This window comes from Oncorhynchus mykiss, unplaced genomic scaffold (genome assembly GCF_013265735.2).
Source record: "Oncorhynchus mykiss isolate Arlee unplaced genomic scaffold, USDA_OmykA_1.1 un_scaffold_213, whole genome shotgun sequence".
Lineage (NCBI taxonomy): Eukaryota > Metazoa > Chordata > Actinopteri > Salmoniformes > Salmonidae > Oncorhynchus > Oncorhynchus mykiss.
Window position 1 is genome coordinate 168,250 of NW_023493684.1, and position 26,839 is coordinate 195,088.

The window sequence follows — 26,839 nt, forward strand, 5'->3', positions numbered from 1 at the left end:
TACCTAACAGGGGGGGTTATGAATCTTATGTATAATGGTTCAGGATAGGGGGAAGCTGATCCCAGATCTGTACCTAACAGGGGGGTTATGAATCTTATGTATAATGGTTCAGGATAGGGGGAAGCTGATCCCAGATCTGTACCTAACAGGGGGGTTATGAATCTTATGTATAATGGTTCAGGATAGGGGGAAACTGATCCCAGATCTGTACCTAACAGGGGGGTTATGAATCTTATGTATAATGGTTCAGGATTGGGGGAAGCTGATCCCAGATCTGTACCTAACAGGGGGGTTATGAATCTTATGTATAATGGTTCAGGATAGGGGGAAGCTGATCCCAGATCTGTACCTAACAGGGGTCAATTTGAATTGAAGGCAGTCAATTCAGGAAGTGATTTTTAATTAAACATTTAAAAAAAAAGGAAAAGCTTATATAAAATAAATAAATATTTTCTACTGCTCCGTTTGAGAAAATGATTTTCAAATGTTGAATTGGTTCAGGAAGTTCACTTCCTGAATTGACTGCCTTCAACCCCGGCCCTAGTACCTCGGGGAAACTTCACCTTGGGACCATTTTAATGGCTGTCATTTCAATTCAACACCTCCATCTCTGCTGTCAGTCTCTTTACTTCTGCAGACTACAGGACCATTTTAATGGCTGTCATTTCAATTCAACACCTCCATCTCTGCTGTCAGTCTCCTTACTTCTGCAGACTACAGGACCATTTTAATGGCTGTCATTTCAATTCAACACCTCCATCTCTGCTGTCAGTCTCCTTACTTCTGTAGACTACAGAATCATTTTAATGGCTGTCATTTCAATTCAACACCTCCATCTCTGCTGTCAGTCTCCTTACTTCTGCAGACTACAGGACCATTTTAATGGCTGTCATTTCAATTCAACACCTCCATCTCTGCTGTCAGTCTCCTTACTTCTGCAGACTACAGGACCATTTTAATGGCTGTCATTTCAATTCAACACCTCCATCTCTGCTGTCAGTCTCCTTACTTCTGCAGACTACAGGACCATTTTAATGGCTGTCATTTCAATTCAACACCTCCATCTCTGCTGTCAGTCTCCTTACTTCTGCAGACTACAGGACCATTTTAATGGCTGTCATTTCAATTCAACACCTCCATCTCTGCTGTCAGTCTCCTTACTTCTGCAGACTACAGAACCTGCTAGATTGGAATTCAAAAACAAGACAAATTGCAACCAATGGAAAAACAAAGACACAGAAACAAACTGTGTCCATTTCACGTTCGTGGAATTTATTTAGTTTTCCTTGTCATTCTGGACGCGTTTCAATGTCAACAAAGTTAAAATATGTTGCTTCCTGTCCTCTTGTAACTCAGACGGCATCTGGTTCCTGATTGGTTATTTTTGTTGTTGTTCCAAATGGAAAATAAGAATCAGGACTTTAGAATCTACTGTACACTGGTTCTGGATAAATCAACTTCCTGTTTTTGTTTTTAACTCCTCCCACCCATCTTGTATTCCGTCCAATCAGAAGGCCTGTTTTAATAACTCGTCCCACCCACCCCCAGCCTGTCATCGGTCCTATCCCGAAGAGCTGTTTCACTTCTTAACAATCTGGATGACGTCCTCGTGCTCCATGATGTGTGTTAGCCCCACCCGCTGGGGGTCGAACTTGGTGCTGGTGCCCTGGAACACAACAGTCACAAAATGGAGTCATGAAAGAAAGATACAGCGTTTTAAAATGCAGAGGGCAAACCCAACGTTGCTAGCACGGGGTGCTGCTAACTTACCCAGACCAGGGCGTACTTGAACTGGCTGGCTAACGTTCTGTGGATCCGATGGCACTGCAGGGAGAGAGAGGGGGAGACCGTCGTTAAGGCTTTAGCTCAGCGGGTTAACACAGTCTGGTGCCGACCACCTGGGATTGTCAGTGTGTTCAAGCTCACCACATGTTCTACAGATGCTCCTCTCCTCATGATGATGGCGTCGCTGAAGTCAGGCCTCTCTGAAACAACAAGACCCACAATTCAACAGGAGGCACCAGGGGTTCTAACCACAGCGTGGGAGACGCCAGGGGTTCAACACACAGCGTGGGAGACGCCAGGGGTTCTACACCCAGCGTGGGAGACGCCAGGGGTTCTTCACCCAGCGTGGGAGACGCCAGGGGTTCTACACCCAGCGTGGGAGACGCCAGGGGTTCTACACCCAGCGTGGGAGACGCCAGGGGTTCTACACACAGCGTGGGAGACGCCAGGGGTTCTACACACAGCGTGGAAGACGCCAGGGGTTCTACACACAGCGTGGGAGACGCCAGGGGTTCTAAACACAGCGTGGGAGACGCCAGGGGTTCTACACACAGCGTGGGAGACGCCAGGGGTTCTACACACAGCGTGGGAGACGCCAGGGGTTCTACACACAGCGTGGGAGACGCCAGGGGTTCTACACACAGCGTGGGAGACGCCAGGGGTTCTAAACACAGCGTGAGAGACACCAGGGGTTCTACACACAGCGTGGGAGTGTGTGTTTACGATTGGATTGCTGTGTGTGTGTGCACATTTGAGTGTGTATGTGTGTGAGTGAGCCTGTGTCCATTTCTGAACTCTCCTGCATCCTAATTAGTAGGCCGTTTAAGTATGAGGAAAAGTCAAATAGAATGCGACAATTTGAAACTCATTCAGCCTATGACAACAGCTGATCAGTTAGATATGGGGAGGAGCTACCGACATCAACCAATAGCAGGCAACAACAAAATCGAACCCTACGCATTCTCAGTATACGGGGGTTGGGGGGGGAGTGTGTGTGTGTGTGTGTACCTCCTCTCTTCTTTGTGTAAAGACAGATGAGCGCCAGGTATTCCCACAGCCTCTCTAACAGGAAGTCCAGGTTCAGCTTCATCCCACAGCTAACAGAGAGAACACAGTCAGACAGAGAGAGAGTCAGACAGAGAGGAGACAGTCAGTCAGACAGAGAGACAGTCAGACAGAGAGACAGTCAGACAGAGAGACACAGTCAGACAGAGACAACACAGTCAGACAGAGACAACACAGTCAGACAGAGACAACACAGTCAGACAGAGAAGAGACAGTCAGACAGAGAAGAGACAGTCAGACAGAGAAGAGACAGACAGAGAGACAGACAGACAGAGAGGAGACAGACAGACAGACAGAGAGGAGACAGACAGACAGACAGACAGACAGACAGACAGAGAGGAGACAGACAGACAGAGAGATAGACAGACAGACAGAGAGATAGACAGAGAGACAGACAGAGAAACAGACAGGGTAGTTTCTGACCTGATGACAACGCTGTGGGGTTCGTGGGCCAGTCTGTCCACCTCCTCTATAGAGATCTGATCCACCTTGTTGTACACCTTCACACACACACCACTACATATTCATTGTGGACTGGTACAGAACAGGTAGGTATAAACATAGAGCTAGATCATAGATCAGGTACGTATAAACATAGAGCTAGATCCTAGATCAGGTACGTATGTATAAACTTAGAGCTAGATCATAGATCAGGTACGTATGTATAAACATAGAGCTAGATCATAGATCAGGTACCTACCTACGTATTAACATAGAGCTAGATCATAGATCAGGTAGGTACGTATAAACATAGAGCAAGATCATAGATCAGGTAGGTAGGTACGTATAAACATAGAGCTAGATCATAGATCAGGTACGTATGTATAAACAGAGCTAGATCATAGATCAGGTAGGTATAAACATAGAGCTAGATCATAGATCAGGTACATAGAAACAGAGCTAGATCATAGATCAGGTACGTATAAACATAGAGCTAGATCATAGATCAGATAGGTACGTATAAACATAGAGCTAGATCATAGATCAGATACGTACGTATAAACATAGCGCTAGAACATAGATCAGATACGTACGTATAAACATAGAGCTAGATCATAGATCAGGTAGGTACGTATAAACATAGAGCTAGATCATAGATCAGATACGTACGTATAAACATAGAGCTAGATCATAGATCCGATACGTACGTATAAACACAGCGCTAGAAAATAGATCAGATACGTACGTATAAACATAGAGCTAGATCATAGATCCGATACGTACGTATAAACACAGCGCTAGAACATAGATCAGATACGTACGTATAAACATAGAGCTAGATCATAGATCAGGTAGGTACGTATAAACATAGAGCTAGATCATAGATCAGATAGGTACGTATAAACATAGAGCTAGAACATAGATCAGATACGTACGTATAAACATAGAGCTAGAACATAGATCAGATACGTACGTATAAACATAGAGCTAGATCATAGATCCGATACGTACGTATAAACACAGCGCTAGAAAATAGATCAGATACGTACGTATAAACAGGGCATGTAAACTCGGTTCCCAACAATGACGTCGATGAAGTCATCAGGAGTGCTGTCTTCTCGGAACAGAACCTCCGCATTGAAGATTTCTGAGGTGGATCGTTAAGGTTCAACCTACTGTTCTGAGGTGGATCATTAGGTTCAACCTACTGTTCTGAGGTGGATCGTTAAGGTTCTACCTACTGTTCTGAGGTGGATCGTTAAGGTTCTACTTACTGTTCTGAGGTGGATCGTTAAGGTTCTGTGCTGGTATTGTGTCTGTATGTCAGAAGGATACTGTGGTTAGTGGTGTCTGTAGTTAGTAGTGGTTTTGTGTCTGTAGTTAGTAGTGGTATTGTGTCTGTAGTTAGTAGTGGTATTGTGTCTGTAGTTAGTAGTGGTATTGTGTCTGTAGTTAGTAGTGGTATTGTGTCTGTAGTTAGTAGTGGTATTGTGTCTGTAGTTAGTAGTGGTATTGTGTCTGTGGTTAGTGGTGTCTGTAGTTAGTGCTGGTATTGTGTCTGTAGTTAGTGGTTTTATTGTGTCTGTGGTTGGTGGTATCGTGTCTGTAGCTAGTGGTATCGTGTCTGTAGCTAGTGGTATCGTGTCCGTAGCTAGTGGTATTGTGTCCGTAGTTAGTGGTATGGTGTCTGTAGTCAGTGGTGTCTGTAGTCAGTGGTGTCTGTAGTCAGTGGTGTCTGTAGGTAGTGGTGTCTGTAGGTAGTGGTGTCTGTATCTAGTGGTGTCTGTAGTTAGTGGTGATGTGGTGTCTGTAGTTAGTGGTGATGTGGTGTCTGTAGTCAGTGGTGTCTGTAGGTAGTGGTGTCTGTAGGTAGTGGTGTCTGTAGGTAGTGGTGTCTGTAGGTAGTGGTGTCTGTAGGTAGTGGTGTCTGTAGGTAGTGGTGTCTGTAGTCGGTGGTGTCTGTAGTCGGTGGTGTCTGTAGTCGGTGGTGTCTGTAGTCGGTGGTGTCTGTAGTCGGTGGTGTCTGTAGTCGGTGGTGTCTGTAGTTGGTGGTGTCTGTAGTTAGTGGTGATGTGGTGTCTGTATCTAGTGGTGTCTGTAGTCAGTGGTGTCTGTATCTAGTGGTGTCTGTAGGTAGTGGTGTCTGTAGGTAGTGGTGTCTGTAGGTAGTGGTGTCTGTAGGTAGTGGTGTCTGTAGGTCAGAAGGATACTGTATTCGTGGAGGATAAGCTGGACCAGTTTCTCAGAACACATCGTCAGAGGAACCATGGAGTTATAGGACAAACCCCCTCCTTTCTTGGGCTGAACACAAACACACAGTTGTCACATTACTACAGACCAGCATCAAACACATGTTGTTGAAACCTACCATCATACACATTTAAACCTACCATCAAACACATGTTGTTGAATACTACCATCATACACATGTTGTTGAATACTACCATCATACACATGTTGTTGAATACTACCATCATACACATGTTGTTGAATACTACCATCATACACATGTTGAATACTACCATCATACACATGTTGAATACTACCATCATACACATGTTGAATACTACCATCATACACATGTTGTTGAATACTACCATCATACACACGTTGTTGAATACTACCATCATACACACGTTGTTGAATACTACCATCATACACATGTTGAATACTACCATCATACACATGTTGAATACTACCATCATACACATGTTGTTGAATACTACCATCATACACATGTTGTTGAATACTACCATCATACACATGTTGTTGAATACTACCATCATACACATGTTGAATACTACCATCATACACATGTTGAATACTACCATCATACACATGTTGAATACTACCATCATACACATGTTGAATACTACCATCATACACATGTTGTTGAATACTACCATCATACACACGTTGTTGAATACTACCATCATACACACGTTGTTGAATACTACCATCATACACATGTTGAATACTACCATCATACACATGTTGAATACTACCATCATACACATGTTGTTGAATACTACCATCATACACATGTTGTTGAATACTACCATCATACACATGTTGAATACTACCATCATACACATGTTGAATACTACCATCATACACATGTTGAATACTACCATCATACACATGTTGTTGAATACTACCATCATACACATGTTGAATACTACCATCATACACATGTTGTTGAATACTACCATCATACACATGTTGTTGAATACTACCATCATACACATGTTGTTGAATACTACCATCATACACATGTTGTTGAATACTACCATCATACACATGTTGTTGAATACTACCATCATACACATGTTGAATACTACCATCATACACATGTTGAATACTACCATCATACACATGTTGAATACTACCATCATACACATGTTGAATACTACCATCATACACATGTTGTTGAATACTACCATCATACACATGTTGAATACTACCATCATACACATGTTGTTGAATACTACCATCATACACATGTTGAATACTACCATCATACACATGTTGTTGAATACTACCATCATACACATGTTGTTGAATACTACCATCATACACATGTTGAATACTACCATCATACACATGTTGTTGAATACAACCATCATACACATGTTGTTGAATACTACCATCATACACATGATGAATACTACCATCATACACATGTTGAATACTACCATCATACACATGTTGAATACTACCATCATACACATGTTGTTGAATACTAACATCATACACATGTTGTTGAATACTACCATCATACACATGTTGAATACTACCATCATACACATGTTGTTGAATACTACCATCATACACATGTTGTTGAATACTACCATCATACACATGTTGAATACTACCATCATACACATGCTGTTGAATACTACCATCATACACACGTTGTTGAATACTACCATCATACACATGTTGAATACTACCATCATACACATGTTGAATACTACCATCATACACATGTTGAATACTACCATCATACACATGTTGAATACTACCATCATACACATGTTGTTGAATACTACCATCATACACATGTTGTTGAATACTACCATCATACACATGTTGAATACTACCATCATACACATGTTGTTGAATACTACCATCATACACATGTTGTTGAATACTACCATCATACACATGTTGTTGAATACTACCATCATACACATGTTGAATACTACCATCATACACATGTTGAATACTACCATCATACACATGTTGTTGAATACTACCATCATACACATGTTGTTGAATACTACCATCATACACATGTTGAATACTACCAGCATACACATGTTGAATACTACCATCATACACATGTTGAATACTACCATCATACACATGTTGTTGAATACTACCATCATACACATGTTGAATACTACCATCATACACATGTTGTTGAATACTACCATCATACACATGTTGTTGAATACTACCATCATACACATGTTGTTGAATACTACCATCATACACATGTTGTTGAATACTACCATCATACACATGTTGAATACTACCATCATACACATGTTGAATACTACCATCATACACATGTTGTTGAATACTACCATCATACACATGTTGTTGAATACTACCATCATACACATGTTGTTGAATACTACCATCATACACATGTTGAATACTACCATCATACACATGTTGTTGAATACTACCATCATACACATGTTGTTGAATACTACCATCATACACATGTTGTTGAATACTACCATCATACACATGTTGTTGAATACTACCATCATACACATGTTGTTGAATACTACCATCATACACATGTTGTTGAATACTACCATCATACACATGTTGTTGAAACCTACCATCATACACATGTTGTTGAATACTACCATCATACACATGTTGAATACTACCATCATACACATGTTGTTGAATACTACCATCATACACATGTTGTTGAATACTACCATCAAACACATGTTGAATACTACCATCATACACATGTTGTTGAATACTACCATCATACACATGTTGAATACTACCATCATACACATGTTGAATACTACCATCATACACATGTTGTTGAATACAACCATCATACACATGTTGTTGAATACTACCATCATACACATGATGAATACTACCATCATACACATGTTGAATACTACCATCATACACATGTTGAATACTACCATCATACACATGTTGTTGAATACTAACATCATACACACGTTGTTGAATACTACCATCATACACATGTTGAATACTACCATCATACACATGTTGAATACTACCATCATACACATGTTGTTGAATACTACCATCATACACATGTTGTTGAATACTACCATCATACACATGTTGAATACTACCATCATACACATGTTGAATACTACCATCATACACATGTTGTTGAATACTACCATCATACACATGTTGAATACTACCATCATACACATGTTAAATACTACCATCATACACATGTTGTTGAATACTACCATCATACACATGTTGAATACTACCATCATACACATGTTGAATACTACCATCATACACATGTTGTTGAATACTACCATCATACACATGTTGTTGAATACTACCATCATACACATGTTGTTGAATACTACCATCATACACATGTTGAATACTACCATCATACACATGTTGTTGAATACTACCATCATACACATGTTGTTGAATACTACCATCATACACATGTTGAATACTACCATCATACACATGTTGTTGAATACTACCATCATACACATGTTGTTGAATACTACCATCATACACATGTTAAATACTACCATCATACACATGTTGTTGAATACTACCATCATACACATGTTGAATACTACCATCATACACATGTTGAATACTACCATCATACACATGTTGTTGAATACTACCATCATACACATGTTGTTGAATACTACCATCATACACATGTTGAATACTACCATCATACACATGTTGTTGAATACTACCATCATACACATGTTGAATACTACCATCATACACATGTTGAATACTACCATCATACACATGTTGTTGAATACTACCATCATACACATGTTGTTGAATACTACCATCATACACATGTTGTTGAATACTACCATCATACACATGTTGAATACTACCATCATACACATGTTGTTGAATACTACCATCATACACATGTTGTTGAATACTACCATCATACACATGTTGTTGAATACTACCATCATACACATGTTGTTGAATACTACCATCATACACATGATGTTGAATACTACCATCATACACATGTTGAATACTACCATCATACACATGATGTTGAATACTACCATCATACACATGTTGTTGAATACTACCATCATACACATGTTGTTGAATACTACCATCATACACATGTTGTTGAATACTACCATCATACACATGTTGAATACTACCATCATACACATGTTGAATACTACCATCATACACACGTTGTTGAATACTACCATCATACACATGTTGTTGAATACTACCATCATACACATGTTGTTGAATACTACCATCATACACATGTTGAATACTACCATCATACACATGTTGTTGAATACTACCATCATACACATGTTGAATACTACCGTCATACACATGTTGAATACTACCATCATACACACGTTGTTGAATACTACCATCATACACATGTTGTTGAATACTACCATCATACACATGTTGTTGAATACTACCATCATACACATGTTGTTGAATACTACCATCATACACATGTTGTTGAATACTACCATCATACACATGTTGTTGAATACTACCATCATACACATGTTGAATACTACCATCATACACATGTTGTTGAATACTACCATCATACACATGTTGTTGAATACTACCATCATACACATGTTGTTGAATACTACCATCATACACATGTTGTTGAATACTACCATCATACACATGTTGTTGAATACTACCATCATACACATGTTGTTGAATACTACCATCATACACATGTTGTTGAATACTACCATCATACACATGTTGTTGAATACTACCATCATACACATGTTGTTGAATACTACCATCATACACATGTTGAATACTACCATCATACACATGTTGTTGAATACTACCATCATACACATGTTGTTGAATACTACCATCATACACATGTTGTTGAATACTACCATCATACACATGTTGTTGAATACTACCATCATACACATGTTGAATACTACCATCATACACATGTTGTTGAATACTACCATCATACACATGTTGTTGAATACTACCATCATACACATGTTGTTGAATACTACCATCATACACATGTTGAATACTACCATCATACACATGTTGTTGAATACTACCATCATACACATGTTGAATACTACCATCATACACATGTTGAATACTACCATCATACACATGTTGTTGAATACAACCATCATACACATGTTGTTGAAACCTACCATCATACACATGTTGTTGAATACTACCATCATACACATGTTGTTGAATACTACCATCATACACATGTTGTTGAATACTACCATCATACACATGTTGTTGAATACTACCATCATACACATGTTGTTGAATACTACCATCATACACATGTTGTTGAATACTACCATCATACACATGTTGTTGAATACTACCATCATACACATGTTGAATACTACCATCATACACATGTTGTTGAATACTACCATCATACACATGTTGTTGAATACTACCATCAAACACATGTTGTTGAATACTACCATCATACACATGTTGTTGAATACTACCATCAAACATGCACTACAGGACCAACAGGATGTGGACACTTGATCGTCCAACATCTCATTCCAAAATCATGGGCATTAATATGGAGTTGGTCCCTCTTTGCTGCTATAACAGCCTCCACTCTTCTGGGAAGGCATTAATATGGAGTTGGTCCCCCCCTTTGCAGCTATAACAGCCTCCACTCTTCTGTGAAGGCTTTCCACTAGATGTTGGAACATTTCTGCGGGGACTTGCTTCCATTCAGCCATGCGCATTAGTGCGGTCGGTCACTGATGTTGGGGGTGATTAGGTCTGGCTCGCAGTCTGTTCAAATTCATCCCAAAGGTGTTAGATGGGGTTGAGGTCAGGGCTCTTTGCAGGCCAGTCAAGTTCTTCCACACAGATCGACAAACCGTTTTTGTATGGACCTCGCTTTTTGCACGCTGAAACAGGAAAGGGCCTTCCCCAAACTGTCGCCACAAAGTTGACAGCACAGAATAGTCTAGAATGTCGTTGTATGCTGTAGCGTTAAGATTTCCCTACACTGGAACTAAGGGGCCCGAGCCATGAAAAACAGCCCCAGACCATTATTCCTCCTCCACCAAACTTTACAGTTGGCACTATGCATTGGGGCAGGTAGCGTTCTCCTGGCTTCTGCCAAACCCATATTTGTCCGTCGGACTGCCAGATGGTGAAGCGTGATTCATCACTCCAGAGAATGCATTTTCACTGCTCCAGAGTCCAATGGCGGCGAGCTTTACACCACTCCAGTCGACGCTGGTCATTGCGCATGATGATCTTAGGCTTGTGTGCGGCTGCTCGGCCATGGAAACCCATTTCATGAAGCTCCCGACTAACAGTTATTGTGCTGATGTTGCTTCCAGAGGCAGTTTGGAACTTGGTAGTGAGGTTTGCAACCGAGGACAGAAGATTTTTAAGCGCTTCAGCACTCGGTCCCATTCTGTGAGCTTGTGAGGCCTACCACTTCGCGGCTGAGCCGTTGTTGCTCCTTGATGTTTCCACTTCACAATAACAACACTTACAGTTGACCAGGGCAGCTCTATCAGGGCAGAAATTTGATGAACTGACTTGTTGGAAAGGTGGCATCCTATGACGGTGCCGCGTTGAAAGTCACTGAGCTCTTCAGTACGGGACATTCTACTGCCAATGTTTGTCTATGGAGATTGCATGGCTGTGTGCTGGATTGGATCCACTTATCAGCAGCGGGCTGAAATAGAACCCACTAATTAGAAGGGTGTCCACATACAGTGCCTTGCGAAAGTATTCGGCCCCCTTGAACTTTGCGACCTTTTGCCACATTTCAGGCTTCAAACATAAAGATATAAAACTTTATTTTTTTGTGAAGAATCAACAACAAGTGGGACACAATCATGAGGTGGAACGACATTTATTGGATATTTCAAACTTTTTTAACAAATCAAAAACTGAAAAATTGGGCGTGCAAAAGTATTCAGCCCCCATAAGTTAATACTTTGTAGCGCCACCTTTTGCTGCGATTACAGCTGTAAGTCGCTTGGGGTATGTCTCTATCAGTTTTGCACATCGAGAGACTGAAATTTTTTCCCATTCCTCCTTGCAAAACAGCTAGAGCTCAGTGAGGTTGGATGGAGAGCATTTGTGAACAGCAGTTTTCAGTTCTTTCCACAGATTCTCGATTTGATTCAGGTCTGGACTTTGACTTGGCCATTCTAACACCTGGATATGTTTATTTTTGAACCATTCCATTGTAGATTTTGCTTTATGTTTTGGATCATTGTCTTGTTGGAAGACAAATCTCCATCCCAGTCTCAGGTCTTTTGCAGACTCCATCAGGTTTTCTTCCAGAATGGTCCTGTATTTGGCTCCATCCATCTTCCCATCAATTTTAACCATCTTCCCTGTCCCTGCTGAAGAAAAGCAGGCCCAAACCATGATGCTGCCACCACCATGTTTGACAGTGGGGATGGTGTGTTCAGGGTGATGAGCTGTGTTGCTTTTACGCCAAACATAACGTTTTGCATTGTTGCCAAAAAGTTCAATTTTGGTTTCATCTGACCAGAGCACCTTCTTCCACATGTTTGGTGTCTCCCCCAGGTGGCTTGCGGCAAACTTTAAACAACACTTTTGATGGATATCTTTAATAAATGGCTTTCTTCTTGCCACTCTTCCATAAAGGCCAGATTTGTGCAATATACGACTGATTGTTGTCCTATGGACAGAGTCTCCTACCTCAGCTGTAGATCTCTGCAGTTCATCCAGAGTGATCATGGGCCTCTTGGCTGCATCTCTGATCAGTCTTCTCCTTGTATGAGCTGAAAGTTTAGAGGGACGGCCAGGTCTTGGTAGATTTGCAGTGGTCTGATACTCCTTCCATTTCAATATTATCGCTTGCACAGTGCTCCTTGGGATGTTTAAAGCTTGGGAAATCTTTTTGTATCCAAATCCGGCTTTAAACTTCTTCACAACAGTATCTCGGACCTGCCTGGTGTGTTCCTTGTTCTTCATGATGCTCTCTGCGCTTTTAACGGACCTCTGAGACTATCACAGTGCAGGTGCATTTATACGGAGACTTGATGACACACAGGTGGATTGTATTTATCATCATTAGTCATTTAGGTCAACATTGGATCATTCAGAGATCCTCACTGAACTTCTGGGGAGAGTTTGCTGCACTGAAAGTAAAGGGGCTGAATAATTTTGCACGCCCAATTTTTCAGTTTATGATTTGTTAAAAAAGTTTGAAATATCCAATAAATGTCGTTCCACCTCATGATTGTGTCCGACTTGTTGTTGATTCTTCACAAAAAAATACAGTTTTATATCTTTACGTTTGAAGCCTGAAATGTGGCAAAAGGTCGCAAAGTTCAAGGGGGCCGAATACTTTCGCAAGGCACTGTACATATACATATACACTCCCGAGTGGAGCAGCGGTCTGAGACACTGCATCTCAGTGCAAGAGGCGTCACTGCAGTCCTTGGTTCGAAACCAGGCTGTTTCACATCCGGCTGTGATTGGGAGTCTCATAGGGCGGTGCACAGCGTCGTCCTGGTTTGGCGGGTAGGCAGTCATTGTAATGAAGAATTTGTTCTTAAATGACTTGTTAAATAAAAGGTTAAATGTAAATTATATAAAATAATGTGATGGAGAAACTGACCTTAAAGTAGATGTTGGGTTTGGAGCGGTTGAGTCTGATGCCGACGGACTCCAACTCCTTCTCCAGGAGTTTCCTGAGGAGACAGAACACACTAACTAACCAACCAACCTGGGGAGACAGACAGAACACACTAACTAACTAACCTGGGGAGACAGACAGAACACACTAACTAACTAACCTGGGGAGACAGACAGAACACACTAACTAACTAACCTGGGGAGACAGACAGAACACACTAACTAACTAACCTGGGGAGACAGACAGAACACACTAACTAACTAACCTGGGGAGACAGACAGAACACACTAACTAACCAACCTGGGGAGACAGACAGAACACACTAACTAACCAACCTGGGGAGACAGACAGAACACACTAACTAAATAACCTGTCTCCCCAGGTTGGTTGGTTAGTTAGTTAGTGTGTTCTGTCTGTTTCCCCAGGTTAACTAACCAGCTGGGACAGACGGAACACACTAACTAACTAGCTGGGACAGACGGAACACACTAACTAACCAGCTGGGACAGACGGAACACACTAACTAACCAGCTGGGACAGACAGAACACACTGACTAACTAGCTGGGACAGACAGAACACACTAACTAACTAGCTGGGACAGACGGAACACACTAACTAACTAGCTGGGACAGACAGAACACACTAACTAACCAGCTGGGACAGACAGAACACACTGACTAACCAGCTGGGACAGATGGAACACACTGACTAACCAGCTGGGACAGACGGAACACACTGACTAACCAGCTGGGACAGACGGAACACACTAACTAACCAGCTGGGACAGACAGAACACACTGACTAACTAGCTGGGACAGACGGAACACACTGACTAACCAGCTGGGACAGACGGAACACACTAACTAACTAACCAGCTGGGACAGACAGAACACACTAACTAACCAGCTGGGACAGACAGAACACACTAACTAACTAACCAGCTGGGACAGACAGAACACACTAACTAACTAACTAACTAGCTGATACAGACGGAACACACTAACTAACCAGCTGGGACAGACAGAACACACTAACTAACCAGCTGGGACAGACGGAACACACTAACTAACCAGCTGGGACAGACGGAACACACTAACTAACCAGCTGGGACAGACAGAACACACTAACTAACTAGCTGGGACAGACAGAACACACTAACTAACCAGCTGGGACAGACAGAACACACTAACTAACTAACTAGCTGGGACAGACAGAACACACTAACTAACTAACTAGCTGGGACAGACAGAACACACTAACTAACTAACTAGCTGGGACAGACGGAACACACTAACTAACCAGCTGGGACAGACAGAACACACTAACTAACCAGCTGGGACAGACAGAACACACTAACTAACCAGCTGGGACAGACGGAACACACTAACTAACCAGCTGGGACAGACGGAACACACTAACTAACCAGCTGGGACAGACGGAACACACTAACTAACCAGCTGGGACAGACGGAACACACTAACTAACCAGCTGGGACAGACGGAACACACTGACTAACCAGCTGGGACAGACGGAACACACTAACTAACTAACTAGCTGGGACAGACGGAACACACTAACTAACTAACTAGCTGGGACAGACGGAACACACTAACTAACCAGCTGGGACAGACAGAACACACTAACTAACCAGCTGGGACAGACGGAACACACTAACTAACTAACTAGCTGGAACAGACGGAACACACTAACTAACCAGCTGGGACATACAGAACACACTAACTAACTAACCAGCTGGGACAGACGGAACACACTAACTAACTAACCAGCTGGGACAGACAGAACACACTAACTAACCAGCTGGGACAGACGGAACACACTAACTAACTAGCTGGGACAGACGGAACACACTAACTAACTAACCAGCTGGGACAGACGGAACACACTAACTAACTAACTAGCTGGGACAGACGGAAAACACTAACTAACCAGCTGGGACAGACGGAACACACTAACTAACCAGCTGGGACAGACGGAACACACTAACTAACTAGCTGGGACAGACTGAACAGTACAGGGAAACACACACTAGACGGTTTAGCAGTAACTAACTAGCTGCTAGTACTAAGAACAGAACACACACCTCTGTACGTCTCCCTTGGTGGCGTCCAGCATCATGATGACCACATCTGCTGTCCTGGCAACAGCAATGACCTGCCGACCTCGACCCTTACCTACGAAACACACACACAGGTCAGAGGTCACCCAATCACAACAAAGAGTTCAAATCATCATCCAATCATAAAAGGCCTCTATATTAATAGCTCAGAGAGAACACAGTGCTCTATATTAATAGCTCAGAGATAACAGTGCTCTATATTAATAGCTCAGAGATAACACAGCGCTCTATATTAATAGCTCAGAGATAACAGTGCTCTATATAAATAGCTCAGAGATAACACAGCGCTCTATATTAATAGCTCAGAGATAAAACAGTGCTCTATATTAATAGCTCAGAGATAACACAGTGCTCAATAACACAGTGCTCTATATTAATAGCTCAGAGATACAGTGCTCTATATTAATAGCTCAGAGATAACACAGTGCTCTATATAAATAGCTCAGAGATAACACAGTGCTCTATATAAATAGCTCAGAGATAACAGTGCTCTATATAAATAGCTCAGAGATAACACAGTGCTCTATATAAATAGCTCGGAGATAACGCAGCGCTCTATAACACAGTGCTCTATATTAATAGTTCAGAGATAACACAGTGCTCTGCATTAATAGCTCAGAGATAACACAGTGCTCTATAACACAGTGCTCTATATTAATAGCTCAGAGATAACACAGTGCTCTATATTACTAGCTCAGAGAGAACACAGTGCTCTATATTAATAGCTCAGAGATAACAGTGCTCTATATTAATAGCTCAGAGAGAACACAGCGCTCTATATTAATAGCTCAGAGATAACAGTGCTTTATATTAATAGCTCAGAGATAACAGTGCTCTATATTAATAGCTCAGAGATAACAGTGGTCTATACTACTAGCCCAGAGATAACACAGCGCTCTATATTAATAGCTCAGAGATAACACAGTGCTCTATATTAATAGCTCAGAGATAACACAGTGCTCTATATTAATAGCTCAGAGATAACAGTGCTCTATACTACTAGCTCAGAGATAACACAGCGCTCTATATTAATCCCACCCATATTATTGAGAGATAACACAGCGCTCTATATTAATCCCAACCACATTATTGAGAGATAACACAGCGCTCTATATTAATCCCAACCACATTATTGAGAGATAACACAGCGCTCTATATTAATCCCACCCATATTATTGAGAGATAACACAGCGCTCTATATTAATCCCACCCATATTATTGAGAGATAACACAGCGCTCTATATTAATCCCAACCACATTATTGAGAGATAACACAGCGCTCTATATTAATCCCACCCATATTATTGAGAGATAACACAGCGCTCTATATTAATCCCAACCACATTATTGAGAGATAACACAGCGCTCTATATTAATCCCACCCATATTATTGAGAGATAACACAGCGCTCTATATTAATCCCACCCATATTATTGAGAGATAACACAGCGCTCTATATTAATCCCAACCACATTATTGAGAGATAACACAGCGCTCTATATTAATCCCACCCATATTATTGAGAGATAACACAGCGCTCTATATTAATCCCACCCATATTATTGAGAGATAACACAGCGCTCTATATTAATCCCACCCATATTATTGAGAGATAACACAGCGCTCTATATTAATCCCAACCACATTATTGAGAGATAACACAGCGCTCTATATTAATCCCAACCACATTATTGAGAGATAACACAGCGCTCTATATTAATCCCACCCATATTATTGAGAGATAACACAGCGCTCTATATTAATCCCAAACACATTATTAAGAGATAACAAAAGCCTCTGAGTAGTACCACCAGGGGAGCGTTCAGATAGATAGAAATACGTTATGTAGAACAAACATGCCTCTGAGTAGTACCACCAGGGGAGCGTTCAGCAGGACTCACTGTGTTAGAACGTTCAGATAGATAGAAATACGTTATGTAGAACAAACATGCCTCTGAGTAGTACCACCAGGGGAGCGTTCAGCAGGACTCACTGTGTTAGAACGTTCAGATAGATAGAAATACGTTATGTAGAACAAACATGCCTCTCAGACATGTATAGCAAGGCTCAACTTCAACACCGTTTGGCTACTGAACATGGCAGCAACCCCCTCCACAGTAGACAACCATCACGGTAACCAGTTACTGTACCTTGGGAAGCTCCTTCTATGATTCCTGGCAGATCCAGCAGCTGGATGTTGGCTCCATTATACTGCAGGACAACAGGATGGGTTATTATACACTACTGTCAGCTGGATGTTGGCTCCATTATACTGCAGGATGGGTTAATATACACTAATGTCAGCTGGATGTTGGCTCCATTATACTGCAGGATGGGTCATTATACACTACTGTCAGCTGGATGTTGGCTCCATTATACTGCAGGATGGGTCATTATACACTACTGTCAGCTGGATGTTGGCTCCATTATACTGCAGGACAACAGGATGGGTTATTATACACTACTGTCAGCTGGATGTTGGCTCCATTATACTGCAGGATGGGTTATTATACACTACTGTCAGCTGGATGTTGGCTCCATTATACTGCAGGACAACAGGATGGGTCATTATACACTACTGTCAGCTGGATGTTGGCTCCATTATACTGCAGGATGGGTCATTATACACTACTGTCAGCTGGATGTTGGCTCCATTATACTGCAGGACAACAGGATGGGTTATTATACACTACTGTCAGCTGGATGTTGGCTCCATTATACTGCAGGACAACAGGATGGGTCATTATACACTACTGTCAGCTGGATGTTGGCTCCATTATACTGCAGGATGGGTCATTATACACTACTGTCAGCTGGACCCCACAACCCCATGGCATGTGGGGTTGTGTATGTTATGTGGTATGGTGTGTGGTATATGGGGTGTGGTATATGGGGTGTGTGGTATGGTATGGTGTATATGGGGTGTGGTATGGTATGTGGGGGTGTGTATGTTATGTGGTATGGTATTGTGTGTGGCATATGGGGTATGGTATATGGGGTGTGTGGCATGGTATGGTGTGGGGTATGGGGTGTGTGGTACATATGTGGTATATGGGGTGTGGTATGGTGTGGTGTATATGGGGTGTGTGGCATGGTATGGTGTGTGGTATATGGGGTGTGGTATATGGGGTGTGGGGGGTATGGTGTGTGTGGTATGGGGTGTGGTATATGGGGTGTGTGGTACATATGGGGTATATGGGGTGTGGTATGCTATGTGGGGGTGTGTATGTTATGTGGTATATGGGGTGTGGTATGGTGTGGTGTATATGGGGTGTGTGGCATGGTATGGTGTGGGGTATGGTATGGTGTGTGGTATATGGGGTGTGATATATGGGGTGTGTGGTATGGTATGGTGTGGGGTATATGGGGTGTGGTATGGTATGGTGTGGGGTATATGGGGTGTGGTATGGTATGTGGGTGTGTGTATGTTATGTGGTATGGGGTGGGGTGGGGTATGGTATGGTGTGGGGTATATGGGGTGTGGTATGCTATGTGGGGGTGTGTATGTTATGTGGCATGGTATGGTGTGTGGTATATGGGGTGTGTGGTATGGTATGGTGTGTGGTATATGGGGTGTGGGGGGTATGGTGTTGGGTATATGGGGTGTGTGGTATGGGGTGTGGTATATGGGGTGTGTGGTACGTACGGGGTATATGGGGTGTGGTATGCTATGTGGGGGTGTGTATGTTATGTGGTATATGGGGTGTGGTATGGTGTGGTGTATATGGGGTGTGTGGCATGGTATGGTGTGGGGTATGGTATGGTGTGTGGTATATGGGGTGTGGTATATGCGGTGTGTGGTATGGTATGTGGTATGGGGTATATGGGGTGTGGTATGGTATGTGGGGTTGTGTATGTTATGTGGTATGGGGTGTGATATATGGGGTGTGTGGTATGGTATGGTGTGGGGTATATGGGGTGTGGTATGGTATGGTGTGGGGTATATGGGGTGTGGTATGGTATGTGGGTGTGTGTATGTTATGTGGTATGGGGTGGGGTGGGGTATGGTATGGTGTGGGGTATATGGGGTGTGGTATGGTATGTGGGGGTGTGTATGTTATGTGGCATGGTATGGTGTGTGGTATATGGGGTGTGTGGTATGGTATGTGGTATGGTGTGTGGTATATGGGGTGTGGGGGGTATGGTGTTGGGTATATGGGGTGTGTGGTATGGGGTGTGGTATATGGGGTGTGTGGTACGTATGGGGTATATGGGGTGTGGTATGCTATGTGGGGGTGTGTATGTTATGTGGTATATGGGGTGTGGTATGGTGTGGTGTATATGGGGTGTGTGGCATGGTATGGTGTGGGGTATGGTATGTGGTATGGAATGGTATGGGGTATATGGGGTGTGGTATGGTATGGGGTATATGGGGTGTGGTATGGTGTATATGGGGTGTGGTATGGTATGTGGGGCTGTGTATGTTATGTGGTATGGAGTGTGATATATGGGGTGTGTGGTATGGTATGGTGTGTGGTATATGGGGTGTGGTATGGTATGTGGGGGTGTGTATGTTATGTGGCATGGTATGGTGTGTGGTATATGGGGTGTGTGGTATGGTGTGTGGTATATGGAATGGTATATGGTATTGGGTGTGTGGTATAGTGTATGGTATGGGGTGTGTGGTATGGTGTGGTATGGGGTGTGTGGTAAAGGGTTTGGGGTATGCTGTGTGGTATGGTGTGTGGTATGGTGTGGTATGGGGTGTGTGGTAAAGGGTTTGGGGTATGCTGTGTGGTATGGTGTGTGGTATGGTGTGCGGTATATAGTGTGTGGTAAAGGGTTTGGGGTGTGTGGTATGGTGTGGTATGGTGTATGGTATGGTGTGTGGTATGGTGTGTGGTATGGTGTGGTATATGGTATGGGGTGTGGTATGGTGTATGTGGTATGGTGTATGTGGTGTGGGGTGTGTGGTATATGGTATATGTGGTATAGTGTGTGGTATATGGTATGGTGTATGAGGTGTGGTATGGGGTATGGTGTATGAGGTGTGGTATGGTGTGTGTGGTATGGTGTATGAGGTGTGGTATGGGGTATGGTGTATGAGGTGTGGTATGGTGTGTGTGGTATGGTGTATGAGGTGTGGTGTATGAGGTGTGGTATGGTATATGGTGTGTGTGGTATGGTATGGTGTGTGGTATGGTGTGTGTGGTATGGTGTATGGGGTGTGGTGTGTGTGGGATGTGGTGTGTGGGGTATGGTGTATGGTATGGTGTGTGGGGTATGGTATGGTGTATGAGGTGTGGTATGGTGTATGGTGTGTGTGGTATGGTGTGGGTGGTGTGGTATATGAGGTGTGGTTTGGGGTGGATGTACCTCTATAACTCCAGGGATACAGGTCAGGGTGGTGTGGTATATGAGGTGTGGTATGGGGTGGATGTACCTCTATAACTCCAGGGATACAGGTCAGGGTGGTGTGGTATATGAGGTGTGGTTTGGGGTGGATGTACCTCTATAACTCCAGGGATACAGGTCAGGGTGGTGTGGTATATGAGGTGTGGTTTGGGGTGGATGTACCTCTATAACTCCAGGGATACAGGTCAGGGCGGTGTGGTATATGAGGTGTGGTTTGGGGTGGATGTACCTCTATAACTCCAGGGATACAGGTCAGGGTGGTGAACTCATAGGAAGCTGCTTCACTGGCTGTTGCTGTCATCAGACTGAGGAAGGTGGACTAGAGGACAGAGACATGAGTTAACACACAGGACGAGAGGACAGAGACATGAGTTAACACACAGGACTAGAGGACAGAGACATGAGTTAACACACAGGACTAGAGGACAGAGACATAAGTTAACACACAGGACTAGAGGACAGAGACATGAGTTAACACACAGGACTAGAGGACAGAGACATGAGTTAACACAGGACTAGAGGACAGAGACATGGGTTAACACACAGGACTAGAGGACAGAGACATGAGTTAACACACAGGACTAGAGGACAGAGACGAGTTAACACACAGGACTAGAGGACAGAGACAGAGACATGAGTTAACACACAGGACTAGAGGACAGAGACAGAGACATGAGTTAACACACAGGACTAGGGGACAGAGACAGAGACATGAGTTAACACAGGACTAGAGGACAGAGACATGGGTTAACACACAGGACTAGAGGACAGAGACATAGACATGAGTTAACACACAGGACTAGAGGACAGAGACATGGGTTAACACACAGGACTAGAGGACAGAGACATGAGTTAACACACAGGACTAGAGGACAGAGACATGGGTTAACACACAGGACTAGAGGACAGAGACATGGGTTAACACACATGACTAGAGGACAGAGACATGAGTTAACACACAGGACTAGAGGACAAAGACATGGGTTAACACAGGACTAGAGGACAGAGACATGAGTTAACACACAGGACTAGAGGACAGAGACATGAGTTAACACACAGGATTAGAGGACAGAGACATGGGTTAACACACAGGACTAGAGGACAGAGACAGAGACATGGGTTAACACACAGGACTAGAGGACAGAGACATGGGTTAACACACAGGACTAGAGGACAGAGACATGAGTTAACACAGGACTAGAGGACAGAGACATGAGTTAACACACAGGACTAGAGGACAGAGACATGAGTTAACACACAGGACTAGAGGACAGAGAAATGGGTTAACACACAGGACTAGAGGACAGAGACATGGGTTAACACACAGGACTAGAGGACAGAGACATGGGTTAACACACAGGACTAGAGGACAGAGACATGAGTTAACACAGGACGAGAGGACAGAGACAGAGACATGGGTTAACACACAGGACTAGAGGACAGAGACATGGGTTAACACACAGGACTAGAGGACAGAGACATGGGTTAACACACAGGACTAGAGGACAGAGACATGAGTTAACACACAGGACTAGAGGACAGAGACAGAGACATGGGTTAACACACAGGACTAGAGGACAGAGACATGAGTTAACACAGGACGAGAGGACAGAGACAGAGACATGGGTTAACACACAGGACTAGAGGACAGAGACATGAGTTAACACACAGGACTAGAGGACAGAGACATGGGTTAACACACAGGACTAGAGGACAGAGACATGGGTTAACACACAGGACTAGAGGACAGAGACATGAGTTAACACACAGGACTAGAGGACAGAGACAGAGACATGGGTTAACACACAGGACTAGAGGACAGAGACATGAGTTAACACAGGACGAGAGGACAGAGACATGAGTTAACACACAGGACTAGAGGACAGAGACATGGGTTAACACACAGGACTAGTGGACAGAGACATGGGTTAACACACAGGACTAGAGGACAGAGACATGGGTTAACACACAGGACTAGAGGACAGAGACATGAGTTAACACACAGGACTAGAGGACAGAGACATGAGTTAACACACAGGACTAGAGGACAGAGACATGAGTTAACACACAGGACTAGAGGACAGAGACATGGGTTAACACACAGGACTAGAGGACAGAGACATGAGTTAACACACAGGACTAGAGGACAGAGACAGAGACATGGGTTAACACACAGGACTAGAGGACAGAGACATGAGTTAACACACAGGACTAGAGGACAGAGACATGAGTTAACACACAGGACTAGAGGACAGAGACATGAGTTAACACACAGGACTAGAGGACACGTTGTGAGCGTGCTCAGTCTGTTTCCTGTCTGACCTTTCCGACGGAGGGGAAGCCAATCAGTGCAACACGTGCGTCTCCAGATTTCATGACATCGAAGCCCTCTCCTTTGGCTCCTGCGGACTTGGACGGTTCCAGCAGCTGGGCGCGGTACTTCGCTAGCTTAGCCTTCAGCAGGCCCAGATGGTACTCCGTGGCTACACACACAGGGGGAAATACTGGGACTTAGCCTTCAGCAGGCCCAGATGGTACTCTGTGGCTACACACACAGGGGGAAATACTGGGACTTAGCCTTCAGCAGGCCCAGATGGTACTCTGTGGCTACACACACAGGAGGAGATACTGGGACTTAGCCTTCAGCAGGCCCAGATGGTACTCTGTGGCTACACACACAGGGGGAAATACTGGGACTTAGCCTTCAGCAGGCCCAGATAGTACTCCGTGGCTACACACACAGGGGGAAATACTGGGACTTAGCTAGCTTAGCCTTCAGCAGGCCCAGATGGTACTCTGTGGCTACACACACAGGGGGAAATACTGGGACTTAGCCTTCAGCAGGCCCAGATGGTACTCTGTGGCTACACACACAGGGGGAAATACTGGGACTTAGCCTTCAGCAGGCCCAGATGGTATTCTGTGGCTACACACACAGGGGGAAATACTGGGACTTAGCCTTCAGCAGGCCCAGATAGTACTCCGTGGCTACACACACAGGGGGAAATACTGGGACTTAGCTAGCTTAGCCTTCAGCAGGCCCAGATGGTACTCCGTGGCTACACACACAGGGCCACATATCACACTTTCACAAAATGCATGAAGACATGGCTAAAGGTCAATCAGATTTGTGAACATGGTCCCTAAGCTGTGTGTTGCCGCTTTCCATGTCTGTTGTCTGTAACTTGTGAGGTGTAGAAACACTTTGTTGCTTTTATGAATTTTGTTCTATGTTGCTCTGTCTGTATGCTACGTCTTGCTTGTTCTATGTTGCTCTGTCTGTATGCTACGTCTTGCTTGTTCTATGTTGCTCTGTCTGTATGCTACGTCTTGCTTGTTCTATGTTGCTCTGTCTGTATGCTACGTCTTGCTTGTTCTATGTTGCTCTGTCTGTATGCTACATCTTGCTTGTCCTATGTTGCTCTGTCTGTATGCTACATCTTGCTTGTTCTATGTTGCTCTGTCTGTATGCTACGTCTTGCTTGTTCTATGTTGCTCTGTCTGTATGCTACGTCTTGCTTGTTCTATGTTGCTCTGTCTGTATGCTACGTCTTGCTTGTTCTATGTTGCTCTGTCTGTATGCTATGTCTTGCTTGTTCTATGTTGCTCTGTCTGTATGCTACGTCTTGCTTGTTCTATGTTGCTCTGTCTGTATGCTATGTCTTGCTTGTTCTATGTTGCTCTGTCTGTATGCTACGTCTTGCTTGTTCTATGTTGCTCTGTCTGTATGCTACGTCTTGCTTGTTCTATGTTTCTTTGTCTGTATGCTATGTCTTGCTTGTTCTATGTTGCTCTGTCTGTATGCTATGTCTTGCTTGTCCGATGTTGCTCACTGCTCAATGATAGTCTATATTGTAATTGTTTTTAATAACCTGCCCTGGGACTTCGGTTGAAAATTAGCCGGCTGGCTAAAACCGGCACTTTTACTGAAACGTTGATTAATGTGCACTGTCCCTGTAAAAATAAAATAAACTCAAACACAACCCAGCCGGCCACTCTCGGCACACCTCTACCTTACCTTTGTTTTTCTGTGTTCGAGAGATCTCTCTCTCTATCTCTCCTATCTTCTCCAGGATACCCATGTTGTCGTAGCGTGCAGGTTACACTTCTAGTCTGGTTACTGCCTGGAGAGAGACACACATCAGACTGGTTACTGCCTGGAGAGAGACACACATCAGACTGGTTACTGCCTGGAGAGAGAGACACACATCAGACTGGTTACTGCCTGGAGAGAGACACACATCAGACTGGTTACTGCCTGGAGAGAGACACATCAGACTGGTTACTGCCTGGAGAGAGACACACATCAGACTGGTTACTGTCTGGAGAGAGACACACATCAGACTGGTTACTGTCTGGAGAGAGACAGACATCAGTCTGGTTACTGTCTGGAGAGAGACACATCAGACTGGTTAGTGCCTGGAGAGAGACACACTACATCAGACTGGTTACTGTCTGGAGAGAGACTGACATCAGACTGGTTAGTGCCTGGAGAGAGACACTACATCAGACTGGTTACTGTCTGGAGAGAGACACTACATCAGACTGGTTACTGCCTGAAGAGAGACACTACATCAGACTGGTTACTGCCTGGAGAGAGACACTACATCAGACTGGTTACTGCCTGGAGAGAGACACTACATCAGACTGGTTACTGCCTGGAGAGAGACACTACATCAGACTGGTTACTGCCTGGAGAGACACTACATCAGACTGGAACCACTGGAGGCTGCTGGGTGGAGGACGGCTCATAATAATGGCTGGAACGGAGCGAATGGAAACCATGTGTTTGATACCATTCCACTCCAGCCATTACCACGAGTCCATCCTCCCGAATGAAGGTGCCACCAACCTTCTGTGATTGAAACGTGTCAACACTGCTACTCCCCAATAGCCTAGCAAGCTCGCTAACTAGCGGTAGCTTCCTGTGTTAGGCAACTAGTGAGAAGACCGCAACATCAATTTGTCAATCAAATAAAAACTACAGATTTAACTAAAATCCAAGAAGTTAACATACAAACACAAAACTGATCAGCCGGTAGTAATATCTATGAAAAATATACACTTTAAATGTTTTCGACTCAACTGCATGCATAGAAAAATGACATCACAAACCGGAACTACAGGGTTCCGT

General features: G+C 43.4%; 1 protein-coding gene across 4 annotated transcripts; it reads right to left on the bottom strand.

Moving 5' to 3' along the window:
* Window positions 1–1,249: 1,249 nt before the first annotated feature.
* LOC118947902 (developmentally-regulated GTP-binding protein 2) lies at window positions 1,250–26,839 on the bottom strand. Of its 4 annotated transcripts, none has more exons than XM_036972950.1 (14): window positions 26,821–26,839; window positions 25,724–25,829; window positions 24,028–24,188; window positions 21,935–22,024; window positions 18,501–18,561; window positions 16,315–16,405; window positions 14,195–14,267; window positions 5,502–5,592; window positions 4,341–4,438; window positions 3,274–3,350; window positions 2,794–2,882; window positions 1,927–1,985; window positions 1,771–1,824; window positions 1,250–1,666 (listed from the first exon to the last, which is right to left on the bottom strand). In XM_036972950.1, the coding sequence occupies exons 2-14, from the start codon at window positions 25,785–25,787 to the stop codon at window positions 1,580–1,582; spliced, it is 1,095 nt and encodes a 364-aa protein (XP_036828845.1). In that variant the 5' UTR covers window positions 25,788–25,829; window positions 26,821–26,839; the 3' UTR covers window positions 1,250–1,579. The 4 variants fall into 4 exon arrangements, with proteins under 4 accessions (XP_036828845.1, XP_036828842.1, XP_036828844.1 ...); XM_036972947.1 differs by having other exon boundaries at window positions 26,723–26,838; XM_036972949.1 differs by having other exon boundaries at window positions 26,792–26,825.